At 34.5% G+C, this 13,581-nt stretch overlaps 2 protein-coding genes across 2 annotated transcripts in view; both read left to right on the top strand.

The window, feature by feature from the left end:
- itprid1 (ITPR interacting domain containing 1) overlaps positions 1–7,139 on the top strand; it is a 32,782-nt gene extending 25,643 nt beyond the window's left edge. The window contains exons 13-17 of the mRNA XM_056451091.1: positions 4,807–4,934; positions 5,046–5,157; positions 6,296–6,577; positions 6,670–6,721; positions 7,013–7,139. Of these exons, the coding sequence (XP_056307066.1) occupies positions 4,807–4,934; positions 5,046–5,157; positions 6,296–6,577; positions 6,670–6,717 (570 nt within the window). The 3' untranslated portion in view covers positions 6,718–6,721; positions 7,013–7,139. The remainder of the gene's footprint in view (positions 1–4,806; positions 4,935–5,045; positions 5,158–6,295; positions 6,578–6,669; positions 6,722–7,012) is intronic.
- A 3,792-nt stretch (positions 7,140–10,931) lies between these two features.
- ppp1r17 (protein phosphatase 1 regulatory subunit 17) lies at positions 10,932–12,569 on the top strand. Its single transcript, XM_056451088.1, has 4 exons — positions 10,932–11,082; positions 11,999–12,076; positions 12,243–12,356; positions 12,436–12,569. Exons 2-4 carry the CDS (start codon positions 12,007–12,009, stop codon positions 12,504–12,506), a joined length of 255 nt encoding a protein of 84 aa, XP_056307063.1. The 5' UTR covers positions 10,932–11,082; positions 11,999–12,006; the 3' UTR covers positions 12,507–12,569.
- Positions 12,570–13,581: the final 1,012 nt, after the last annotated feature.

A 13,581-nucleotide genomic window follows, 5' to 3' on the forward strand; every position in this document is an offset into this window, starting at 1 on the left:
TACTTTATTTATTTATTTTTTTGTTAGGGTCATTATGCTTTTATATTTAATTGTGCATGCTAATTTCTGCTGGTTTTACATTAGAAGTGCTGTTGTTTCTTAAATAGTTCTTTAAAACTAATCATTTAACAGCACTTAAATGTAAAAAGTGAATATGCATTTTTAATACTGTATAGACCTTTTTCTTAGAACGCAAAATTACCCATTATGCTTTGCGTGTATGTTCAAGGAGAACGCTAAGAACTTCCGGTCGGCAGCTGATGCATATAAACCCATTCGGACAGCTTTGAAACGATAGTTTTAATCAATATTATTTGCTTTTAAGGTCTTTGAACTAATACTGTTGGCGATCAGCACCACCTCCTGGACTGATCATTTTAAAAAATGTGATCTTAGGATGGAAAACAACTGCTGCGAGGCATTTTCCCCTTGTTGTCAGACAGCATCTTGAGCCGTTTAAATGAAGCCTCGTCATTGCTGAAGTCAACATTTTCTCTTCTTTTTAAATTACCAGCCCAAACAAATGTAATTCACCAAAATGTTTGACACACACATGTAGCCTGTACTGTCCCACTGACACATTGATTAAATAATTGTCACAAGTGAACATAAAGTGCCGTTTTGAAATGACAAAAACAAACCGTGGTATATACTACACAACACAAACTAACTAAATGATACATAACTGCTCCCGATTAGAATCAACAATCAAATCAGCCAGAATAGTATCAGTAACAGACTTTTATTGGTCATTTTTGGAAATTGCATGACTTACATACCTGCTAGTTTCATGCCAGTAATATGGTTTGCGCTTTATAATGGAGTGAGGTATTGTGTGTGTGTGTGTGCATTGAAGAGCCGCAGAGTACAGTATAACAGCTGACATGTCGGGAACACTGACGCTGTATTTCAGCTTCTGATCTGACGGCAGACACTGAATCAGGAGAAAGTTTTTCTCTTGCGCTTGCATGAACCGCATGTGACAGAAGCATAACGGCTTTAACACACACCTTTCAAAATCAAAGTTGTGGATCACAAAAACACTCCGCAAGCCACTCAAAACAGTATTGACAACTTTCGGATCAAGATTTACCAGTTGTAAACGATGTACACGGAAGTTCTTAGCATTCTAGCGGAGCACGCTGGTCGCTATGGATGTAGCAACGAAGAAAAAGGTCTATATTATAATAAAAAATATATTTAAAAAAATAAAAGGCTGTACAAATATAAATAGTTTACACTATATAATATGGGCCATTTATTGGTTATCGACCATAACATTTAAATCTTTATAGTCTTAAAAGTCAGGCTGCAATATTTTATTTTGCTGCCATTTATATTACGATATGAATATAATTTAATATATATTAAAATAATATATATATTTTAAAAAGGTTAAACCATAATCATCCTGACAAGCTAAGCTCAAACTATGATCGTTTCATAAATCCGTAATTAGCATATTGATATTTATAACACAAATAAAGAGCAAATTAAATTAATTTGTAAATTAAATGAATAATTAAATTCAGTTTTGATTTAATATGTCATGAATTATAATTCAAATGCATTTTGTTTTTTTGACAACAATGTCATTGTTAATTGTTGATGGAGACACAGTTTTACTTACATCACAGCATTAAATCACAGCATTTAATCACACATAACACTCAGAATTAATATAACATCAGTCCGAATATCTAAATCAGAGAAGATGATCAGGCTTATGGTGGTTGTAGGTATATTCTTTTATTTTTAACAGCAGATCGGAGCTGACCCACTTATCTCTAGTGGGAAGAACATTTGAAGTATGGAGATCCGTGTGTTGTTGACCACGCGTAGATCTTTTCAGAACATACTAAGATAAAACACGTCTATTCTAGGCAAATCTCTTCTAGCTCTTAAGCTCTTTGCACTGCTTGTTTAATGAGGCTTATTTGAATCTGTATGCTTTATTTGCATTTGTAATGGAAAACAGTAGCAAACACCGACCACTTCAGAATCTTCACAGCCTTTAAGCACAAGCACTAAAAATCGCCTTCAACAACACACATCCTCACTTACAGACACACAACTCAAGCTGCCTGCATTTTGGAGCGCCTGGAAATCTTTTTATGCACAATTTTGACTTGCAAATAAACTGTCGAAACCCATTAAGAAATTATTTGATCAATATCAAAAAAGTTAGTTTGACTTTGTTTTAACAGATAAAATATTATTAAATGATCAGGTTAAAAGATTCCCAGGAACTGTTTGTGTTCCTAGGAAACATCAGGCACCCAAACACGAGAGAACACGAGAGTGTTTGTTGCTGTTTGTGTTGTCTTTGCACTTTCAGACACAAATAATAAACTACAGTATATTGGGAAATAGTGCTACAGTGGTTTCCATGGTTCATGATTTGCCCCAGAAAGTGATGACTTTTAAACAAATGGTTGCTTAGTTTACATTTTATGCAAGTTAATCTTTATTTTTTATTTGTATATTAAATACATTTTTCTTCATATATTTGGTGTTAAGGTTTGCGTTTTCTTTCAAGTCTGTGTGAAATCAAAATTTACACTGTTTTTTTTGCTAGCATACATTCTTATTAGTTTGGTGAAGAATCAATCCGTACATGTTAATCTACTGAAAAAAAATTGGTTTTGGTAATCTTCAATCAAAGATGTGGTCAGTTTGTTGGCTTCAGCCACAATATTCTTAACCACGCCCCTCTTAATGTTAGTTTGCCATTAGGGAATGATGCACTAAAGGAAAGCCCCGCCCCCTACTTAATATTCCATTTCATTTGGAAGTACATCAACATACTGAAATAAGTCTCAGCATCTTCTGGTTAGGAGTGTAACAATTAACTGCACTTTACTCTATTTTCACTATTAACTGTGCTTTAATTCGTCACAGGTAATTCATCGTAAAGATTTCTCAACACTGTTCTGCACACAACAAAACTGCTGCAACTAAACAAAGTTACGTCAACTGTTCGCTAGTTTAAATTTGAGCTTGTACACCAAGACTAATACTCACACACACTGGATTAACTATGGCTGAGGCGATTAACTGAATGGCGCGACAGCCATATTGCACCAGACCGCACACCACACACCAGCTGATTGGTGGAGAGGAGACAGAGTGATGAAGCCAATTGTGATAGGGGAATGGTTAGGAGGCCATGATGGACAGAGGCCAGTGGGCAAATTTGGCCAGGATGCTGGGGTAAAACACCTACTCTTTTTTAAAGGACATCCTTGGATTTTTAACGACCACAGAGAGCCAGGACCTCGGTTTAACATCTCATTGGAAAGACGATCAATATAGTTGATCAAAAGTACTTTTCAGACAGAGGTTCAGCAGACTTTGACTACATTTGTTCTCTTTAAAAGGAAAATACTTATGTAGATTAGATTTACATTAGACAAATAAATAAAAAAATGTATTCTTATTTTTATTTATTTATTTATTTATTCATTCATTCATTTTCTTTTTGGCTTAGTACCTTTATTAATCAGGGGTCTCCACAGCGGAATGAACCGCTGGAACAATTTTAGCTTACCCAATTCACCTATAGCACGTCTTTGGACTTGTGGGGGAAACCGGAGCACCCGGAGGAAACCCACACCAACATAGGGAGAACATGCAAACTCCACACAGAAATGCCAACTGACCCAGCCGAGGCTTGGACCAGTGACCTTCTTTGCTGTGAGGCAATCGTGCTACCACCGTGATGCTCCTCTATCATTTATTTTCAGTGTAAATTCATAACTTATGTTTAAATGCCAAAAACTTTTTTCACTTAATTTTAAGTCCAAAGAAAAATTGACTATTGTTTGTTTTTAATATTAATTAGTGCTGTATTATTTGGTTACTGAGCAGCAATAAATAATACTTAAAAATATAAGGAGTTTTCATTAGATTTTCTAAACTAGTGGTGTTTTGAAATTAGTGAATGCATAATAATCATGATAACCATAAACCGTGATTATTCCACAGACTATAATCGTACAATCAAAATACACAGTATTATAATCAGAATTATTAGCCCCCCTTTAATTTTTTTTTTCTTTTTTAAATATTTCTCAAATGATGTTTAGAAGAGCAAGGAAATGTTCACAGTATGTCTGATAATATATTTTTTCATCTGGAGAAAGTCTTATTTGATTTATTTCGGCTAGAATGAAAGCAGTTTTTAATTTTTTAAACACCATTTTAAGGTCAAAATTATTAGCCCCTTTAAGCAAAATTTTTTTTCCGATAGTCTTCAGAACAAACCATCATTATACAATAACTTGCCTAATTACCCTAACCTGCCTAGTTAACCTAATTAACCTAGTTAAGCCTTTAAATGTCACTTTAAGCTGTACAGAAGTGTCTTGAAAAATATCTAGTCAAATATTATTTACTGTCATCATGGCAAAGATAAAATAATCAGTTATTAGAAATGAGTTAATAAAACTATTATGTTTAGAAATGTGTTGAGATAATCTTCTCTACGTTAAACAAAAATTGGGGAAAAAAATAAACAGGGGGGCTAATAATTCTGACTTCAACTGTATAATCGATGCATCTCTACTTCCGGTTCAAGCGGACTTTAAAAGGAACCGTAATTTAGGCTTTTTGGTCAGTCTAATCAGCTGGTTTGGAGGCTGACGTCAAGATGATCATAATATTTTAATAAAAAGGTTAATGTTTTAAGGTTAATGCTGTTAGATCACTTTGGTTATGATGTGCGCACCCAACATGTACTAACCAGCTTCTATAGATAAACTAAGTTATGTTTCCCAACTAATATTGCTTTCTTTGTCTTTCCAGTACTCTCTGGATGAGCTGGAAGACATGTTGAAGTGTTTAAAGAAGTTCCGAACAGTTCTGACAGAAATTGAAGTGAGACTAGAAGACGAACAAGCATCCGTGTTCGGCTCTCTGTCAGACTCCCACAGGTAAACTTCAGGGTTGCTGTATATTGGAATATTGTATTGATTTTATAGTGATCCTCAGTGGCATGTATTCTGCTGTGTAGAGCAGCGTTTAAACTTGATTTTGTGTCTCAGGGAGGAAGTGGAAGATGTTTTGAGGCTACGAGCAGCTGTCAAACAGGAAGCTGGGATGCTTGAACAGCAGCTGTCTGATCTAGTACATAACTATGATGACAGCATCAAAATGGTATTGAAACTACTCATGCACACTAAATAAATATGGTTTATGAGCAAGAACTTAACTAGGACTGAAAATGTTCTAAATATTTAAATGTAAGGGTGTAAAGCTCATTGCCCTTTTTCCATTGGGAAATGAATGATTCATCAGTTTATGTAAAAAATCAATCTTGAGAGCTCTTAGGTTGTTAATCGATAGTGTGTCCTTTTGTTGAACCCATCTGTTTGCATTAATTCAGCTCATTTTTAATAATAAAATACCAACTTCATTTGAAAACTAAATTTTTGGGGGGTTTTGTAATCTGTATGAAACAAACGCAAGGTACAGTCCGTCCTGTCAAACCCATATGCCATGAGAGCAACTACATGAACAGCCACAAACTTGTAAACAGTCTCTGTCATTTCTGGAAGAGATTCGCCATCAAAACCAAATTGTGGATTACTTCAGAAGACCAACGTGATGTGACGAAGCATTATTCAGAGGATGATAATGCGTAGAACGGCCATAAATGAAGTTGGTGTCGTGATCTCCTTCCTTTCGAGTGAGCGTGCGCATTAGCTCGGGCAACCTGAAAATATGCCGATTTTGTTTGATTCGGACGTTAGAAATGAAACTTATAAGATGGCTGTTGTTTAATTTTATTGGTGGTTCCAAATATGTAATTTAATCGTAAGCTTGGCAAACAGTTTTGGAGAATTTGATGTTTACCCATTCAGACAGAATGCCCGAGCATACTGCCCGAGAGGCATTTTAAAGAAGGCCGCCGTGTGAAATGACTTGCCCTTAAGGGACTTTGTTACAACCTCCTCCTCACCATTTCTGTTTGTCGTCAAAACTGACGGTTGGAGGGGCGTGGTTATGCATGTTAGCCACGCCCAATTCCTAAGACATACATAATCAGACAATTACCTGAAAACAAACAGGAAGTGCCTTTTTCCGAATTTAATTAAAGATTACAACGGCAAACTATTTTTTCTTAATGACATGAACAGATGAATTGTTCACCACAAAACTAGCCTTGTAAGCTAACAAAATCATATGGTTAGTTTTGATTTAATATGTACTTTACGCATCCTCAGCCATCGTACTTATTATTACACCTTTGTGAAAATTTTTGTTAAAAAAATCTGTTCTCTTTTGTTTCTAGAAGCTGAATCGGCTAATGGATGAACAGTCTGAGCTGTGCACCCAACTGCGGATTACACCCTCTGATACGCCCCATTCACAACCCACCTCGACCAGGAGCGTGGCGGTTCAGTGCTGCCTGCTGCCCGTCATGTCCAGCCCACAGCGGTGTGTCCATCATCACTGCACCTGTCCTGGGAATCAAAGAGCAACATATCAAGATCCACAACGGTTTCCCTCCCAAACCCAATGGGATGCCAATCGCAAACCAGACAGGCTCGACTTTCTAGCTTTTATCAAAAGTGTAAGAAACACCCAGTCCAATGAGAAGAATTGGATTTGATGATGGTTAAATGTACTGAATGTTGTTAATGGTCCACTTTTATTTTCTTTCAGCTTAAAAATTCATTACAGCATTCAATTAACAGTAACCCTCTGGAATAAGAAGGTTTGTTTTATTTCTGTTGCTTTATTTCTGTTTCAGTTTGTAGAGAAAAGTTAGTTATACTTAACATACCATACCGCATTGACTTTTAAAAATATATTTTTGGGGGGCTTCAAATGTAATTTAAGGAATATATTTTTGGGGGTTTTTTTGTAAATAAATGTGGGAAACGCATAGGAATTTTCTGGTTTTATTTGAAATTTTTGTAAGCAATCACTTGATTTTATTTTTTTTAATACAGAACACATGGGAAATTGCTCATTTAATCTTTTGTCCTTTTGTGTCTTGTTATAGTAATGCAGCAATACAGTGAAGACCTGAAGATTGTGAAGATTCTGCTTGTTTTTTTCCCCAAGTCACTTACAAAATGAAGTGATCCCTCTTGAGTTCAGAACTAATAAAAATATGTATATATTATAAACCATGTGTCCAGATGAGTTTATATGTGCACAAATATCTCATTAAATATATATATATATATATATATATATATATATATATATATATATATATATATATATATATATATATATATATATATATATATATATATGTGTGTGTGTGTGTGTGTGTGTGTGTCCAGTAACATTGAATAGTCTCATTCCCTCCTCTTCTCTGTTTCTGTTTGTAATAAACCACTTCATTGCACAGCACCAAAACACAGTTTCACTGTTCAGGGTGGCACGGTGGCACAGTGGGTAGTGCTGTCGCCTCACAGCAAGAAGGTCGCTGGTTCGAGCCTCGGCTGGGATAGTTGGCATTTCTGTGTGGTGTGTGCCCCGTGTTGTATGTGTGTATTTTTTGTGTGTGTGTGTGTGTGTGTGTGAATGAGAGTGTATGGGTGTTTCCCAGTAATAGGTTGCAGCTGGAAAGGCATCCGCTGCGTAAAACATATGCTAAACAAGTTGGCGGTTCATCCTGCTGTGGCAACCCCTGATTAAAAAGGGACTAAGCCGAAAATAAAATGAAAAGCGAGTAGGTTCAAGTGGGTTGGTGACTCTTACGTCTTGCTTGTTGGATGTGAAAGCATGGTTGTCTTTGAACTTTCTAGATTTTAATGAGAGTAAAACTGAAATGTGTTCGGCCAATCAAATTCTTCTGGGGAACCCACAGTAAATTGTGGTAAATCTAGTTTTTCTGTGAAGCCTTGGGTAAAAAAATCTGAGTGTTATCATTGATGGTGGCTTGAGATTTAATAAACAGATAAATGGTCAAATCCTGCTTTTTTCAGCTTCAAATCTTCACAGTCAAAATTCTTGTTCTATCTAGAAAAAATAATTCATGCTTTTATTACCTCTAGGTTGGACTACTGTTACTCACTATATTTTGGGATTCATCAGACAACTTTATCCCATTACAGTTAGTTTATTACAGTTACTAATACCTGTAAAATAAAATGCTGCAGCAAGGCTTTTAACCGGTACCAAAAAACATGACCACATCACATACAGTCCAGGTTTTTACGTTTATGTCTGTTCTTGGCAGACGCTCCCTTACCTGGCGTCGATTTGCCATTCGTGTTATTTTACACCGTGTTCTGCCCTGTTGATAAAAATGAAAAATCATCAAGTAAAAAGCTCTTCACCCACTCTCCATACACACTCCACGCGTGAGGAGGAAACACCCTTCACATCAGAGGAGAATAGACTCACATCAAAGCCTGTCAGCAAACAATATGTGTCCACATTGTTTTCATTTAGGCTTATTATTCCTCTCCTCTTGTTTCACACTCTGCATTGTGCTCGTAATGAGCTGCGACCACTGATCTACAGCAGGATTTGTGAACTGGTGGGTCACGAACCAAAAGTGGGTCGCAGAGTGTTTATGTGATGCAAAACTAGAAAGATGTGTGTGAAATCTGTTGACGCTTCTGTTCTGTCAGGCGCGGTTTGTTGATGTACGTGAGATGCACACGTTCTCTTAAAAGCCGTTTCAGTTAAGAAGCGAAGTAGTGCTGTATCCGAAATCACAACTTAAGGCTTAACATGATTCACCTCTAATTAACTGTTCCCTACATTTGTTCACTTTATGGTCAACTTAAATAACTGCATGAAAACGAGTCCGTAATTTCGAGCCCTGAGTGCACATGGAATGTTTGTACGTTTTTTGTTCATTGCTAATTGCTAAAAATAAACCTATTCAGACCCTGTTAATGACACAATGTTTTTTTTCAGTCATTAAACGTTACTTAAATTGAATAATAACTTGCTTAGAAACTTACAAAGATTCTGTTGAGGATTCCATCTTGTGGTCAGACACGGAATTCAATCGGCGCGCGCCGCAAACTGGTTGTACGCTCGTTATTTCGGTGCATTGTGGGATTGATAGGTTACACTTCAGAACAGCTTCCACTATGGTCAAAGAGTTTTCTGTTTTCGGACACTACTTTGAATGGCTGTTCCCTCAAAAATGCACTATTTAAGGATATAAATAAGGGTCCATTTTTAGAAACAGGAAGTTCATTTTTCAGTGCATTAGTGGAATGTGGTAAAGGTAAATGCAAACAGTCCTCTTTTACTAGCATGGTGGCCTGACATTTTAGCTGTCAAACTATTATATTATTATATGCTACCAACATTTTTGAATGGTCCTGAGGTAAGGGCGATATTACCCTAAACCTCATCTCATTTCACACTCCACATCAAAATTTAATTAATTGTGTTTTATTGTATTTTACTAAGGTCTACCCCAACCCTAAACTCAACCGTCACAGTAACGTAAAAACAGTAGTTGTATCGAGTATTTATGCTATCCATTAAATTACCCAATAAATTGTATTTTTAACATAATTTAACATACTTTTTAATGCACAGTACTGTAAAAATATTAATTATTGCTATAGTAGTCTATCATAAAAAAATTGCTGCTATATTGATGTGCGTATTGCATTTCTGGCTGGCTGTGTATCTCTAGACTTTACCCTGAAATCATGATAGAGAAGTTTTGTATGTTCCATTAAACAATTAGAAACAATTACAGGAACATTTACAGAGCATGAGTGTAGGCTGTCGTTCTGGTTGACACACACTATACTGTAAAATGTTGTGTTGACATGAAAATCATAGTCATGTCTCTTTTAGATAACAAATAAAAGTAAGCTAACAAACAAGACTTTAGTTATTTGTTATAAAATAAAATGCCTATGACATAAGGAAAATATATTTGTATATCATGTAATAATAAAATGCAAAAGAAATGACCAACATGCAACTTCTTTTTAAACTAACCTACTACATTTATTGCGTCTCCAAAAAAAAAAAAAAAAAACTATGTAATTGTGTGTGTTTATTTATCATGATTTTGTATATTTGTGTTAAGTGTGGTATATATATATATATATATATATATATATATATATATATATATATATATATATATATATATATATATATATATATATATATACACACACACATATACAGCTGAAGTCAGAATTATTAGTCCCTGTTTATTTTTTTCCCCCAATTTCTGTTAAACGGTTTTAATAACTCATTTCTAATAACTGATTTATTTTATCTCTGCCATGATGACAGTAAATAATATTTTACTAGATATTTTTAAGGGCACTTCTATACAGCTTAAAGTGACATTCAAAGGCTTAACTAGGTTAATTAGGTTAACTAGGCAGGTTAGGGTAATTAGGCAAGTTATTGTTTAATAATGGTTTGTTCTGTAGACTATCAGAAAAAAAATATAGCTAATAATTTTGACCTTAAAATGGGTATTAAAAAATTTAAAACTGCTTTTATTCTTGCTGAAATAAAACAAATGAGACTTACTCCAAAAGAAAAAATATTATCAGACATACTGTGAAAATTTCATTTGGGAAATATTTAAAAAAGATAAAAAATTAAAAGGAGTGCTAATAATTCTGACTTCAACTGTATATATATATATATATATATATATATATATATATATATATATATATATATATATATATATTTATGGGAAAAGTAGGTTACAGCTTGAGAATGGAATAATGTATGTCCCATGGCCAATCCAGTTGAGTACCACTAATCTATAGTATAGATCAGTGGCTGAGAGCGTGGATGTTACAAATAACAAAAATAGGTCACTGTTTTAAAGAAATTTTCAGATTTGAGTTTGAGTCAATTGTGAACACATCAACTCAAAAGCAAATGAAGCAAATAACTTGCATTTCATCATGTCTGAATCAGGGCTAAAAGTGTTGGGAGTTGTTTTAAGCTTGATGAGGATGATGTGCATTCATGGAAGCTAGGATGATTGATACATGACAAGGGCCCCGTTGTCATGACAACAGAGAAGGCCCCTCCTCCTGGAGTACATAACCTCTGCCTTTGATCAGGCCTGCAGTCACGCTCCGGCTCTGCTGCACTGAGGTAAGGATTTTTAGATACATCTTAAAGACAGCTAAAATATTTCAGCTAATGCATGGCAAATGTTAATAAAAAAACACATAAAATACATATTTAATCATTAATGTTTAGCTTGCATACACAAAAATAGTCAAACCATAAAATGCAATACACATTCATTTCTAAATGTAAAACAACATACTAAGTGTTTTAGAAAATGTTAATTGATTGAGAAAAAAATAAGGTATGTATCTATGTATATAAAATACATATAAATGTAATGTTTTGGAATATTATTATACATTCATGTGTACAAATACAATATTAATATTCATCAAAAATCAAAAGGCATTAAAAATAAATTACAAAAAGTAGTTTTCAGCGTAATTTTGATTAATATATTTATATTTTTTCTCTCTGTTAATATTACTCAACATGTTTAGTAATTTGTTCATATTATTAATGAGTTTGTTACTTTGCATGTTAATAAATGCAACATTAATATTCACCATAGTCTCAAAATGTACTTTATATTTAAAAAAATGTTGATAATTATTTGATAATTGGTAACAGAATAAGTAAAATGTTTACAGTAGTTATATTTATAGTATTTATTTATTTTATGTGTTATGTTGTTATATTGCTGTTGATTTTTTTCCTATAAAAATTTTATATTTTCTTGAAAAACATATATTATCACGAAATTAAACACATAATGAATGTGTTTGTACATTTAATAAATCCATTATGCATTGACATAATTATCCATAACAAGCTTAAATTCTAAACCTTATGTTTTTGAGTCCAGATTCTCTTTTGTTTATTCAGTTTGCACCATTCTCTAAACCAATAAAATGCCTTCCAGTAAATATGACAGTGCCTTTGTCAAGCATATGAGCATGTGTGTATGTGTGTGTGCTGATATCTGATACCTGAACAGACTGGAGCATGTCCACCGACTGTGTGAGGTCACTCTCAGACAAAGCCGAACACACTCTCACCATGCACGAACACCTCTGTGAGTACCGCAGTTTCCCAGTGCCTTTCTGCATGCATTTCTGGGAATTTTTAAAGAAATATTTAGAATAGAAAAGCTCAGAATGTGCATAAAACAGGGTGTAACAGAGACTTAACAGATGGCGACAGTGTGCTGGATGCATTGTAAACCTGTTATCCTCCTGCAGATGAAATGGACAACCAGAAACATGTCGCCGAGGAACATCAGCAGGGTAAATTGGGACAGAAAAAACCACGGAGAAAAGACACTCCGGTCCTCAACAGCCCTCCGCTTATACCAGGCAAGATTTTGGTTTTTGGGGGGGCTTTCAGAGGGTTTCCACAAACGTCTCTTTGTCTGAGTTTTCTTGTCTTTCTCAGGCGTGAGATTGATGAAGACTGAAGCTCGAATGATTCACCAGGAGGATGAGGAGAAGGAGATGAAGAAGTAGATTTGTGGTTGTTAGTATTTGTTGTTATTTTCCGAGCCTTCATTAAATGTAGGTTTTGCAGATTTGTTTTGTGTATGTGTGTGTATGTGTGTGTGGCTATTTGAGTGTTTTGCTGTAGAAACACAATGTGGATTAAAGCAGATAGCATTTTATTTACAAGCATGTTATATACAACAGAAATATTGTAGCTTAAATGCAAGAATAGTTCATATTGGGTCATCATTAATATATTATTTGGACAGAATACAAATAGTTGATAATTGTTAATATTCACTCCCAAAACTAATATGATAATTCTGAAAGCAGGGTTTGTGTAGTATGTACTGGTGTATTAGTATGTGACTATTTCTGTATAGAAGGTTACAGTAGCTGGTACACCTCAAGAAACTACTTTCAATAACTTATATGTAAAAAAATAAATTAGATTTTGCACACACAAGCAAGTTGCTCCCAAATACTCAATATGGTAAAAAAATGCAAAAAACCCAACAACAAATCATATATATATATTTAGTTGAAGTCAGAATTATTAGCTCCCCATTGAATTTTTTTCTTTTTAAAATATTTCCCAAATGATGTTTAACAGAGCAAGGAAATTTTCACAGTATGTCTGATAATATATTTTTTCTTCTGGAGAAAGTCTTATTCGTTTTATTTCGGCTAGAATAAAAGCAGTTTTTAATTTTTAAAAATCCAATTTAAAATCATTAGCCCCTTTGAGCTATTTTTTTTATAGTCTACAGAACAAACCATTCTTATACAATGACTTAACTACCCTAACCTGCCTCGTTAACCTAATTATTCTAGTTAAGCCTTTAAATGTCACTTTAAGCTGTCTTGAAAAATATCTAGTAAAATATTATTTACTGTCATCATGGCAAAGATAAAATAAATCTTTCATTCATTCATTCATTCATTTTCTTTTCGGCTTAGTCCCTTTATTAATCTGGGGTCGCCACAGCGGAATGAACCGCCAACTCATCCAGCATTTGTTTTATGCAGCGGATGCCCCTTTCAGCTGCAACCCATCACTGGGAAACACATACACACTTATTCACACACACATACACTACTG

This window comes from Danio aesculapii, chromosome 24 (genome assembly GCF_903798145.1).
Source record: "Danio aesculapii chromosome 24, fDanAes4.1, whole genome shotgun sequence".
Taxonomy (NCBI): Eukaryota; Metazoa; Chordata; class Actinopteri; order Cypriniformes; family Danionidae; genus Danio; species Danio aesculapii.

Excerpts from the sequence above, each read along its gene's own strand:
- ppp1r17 (XM_056451088.1), top strand. The coding sequence starts at position 12,007 with ATGTCCACCGACTGTGTGAGGTCACTCTCAGACAAAGCCGAACACACT. Across the intron at positions 12,077-12,242 it reads CACCATGCACGAACACCTCT|ATGAAATGGACAACCAGAAA; the intron begins GTGAGTACCGCA and ends ATCCTCCTGCAG. Across the intron at positions 12,357-12,435 it reads CAGCCCTCCGCTTATACCAG|GCGTGAGATTGATGAAGACT; the intron begins GCAAGATTTTGG and ends TGTCTTTCTCAG.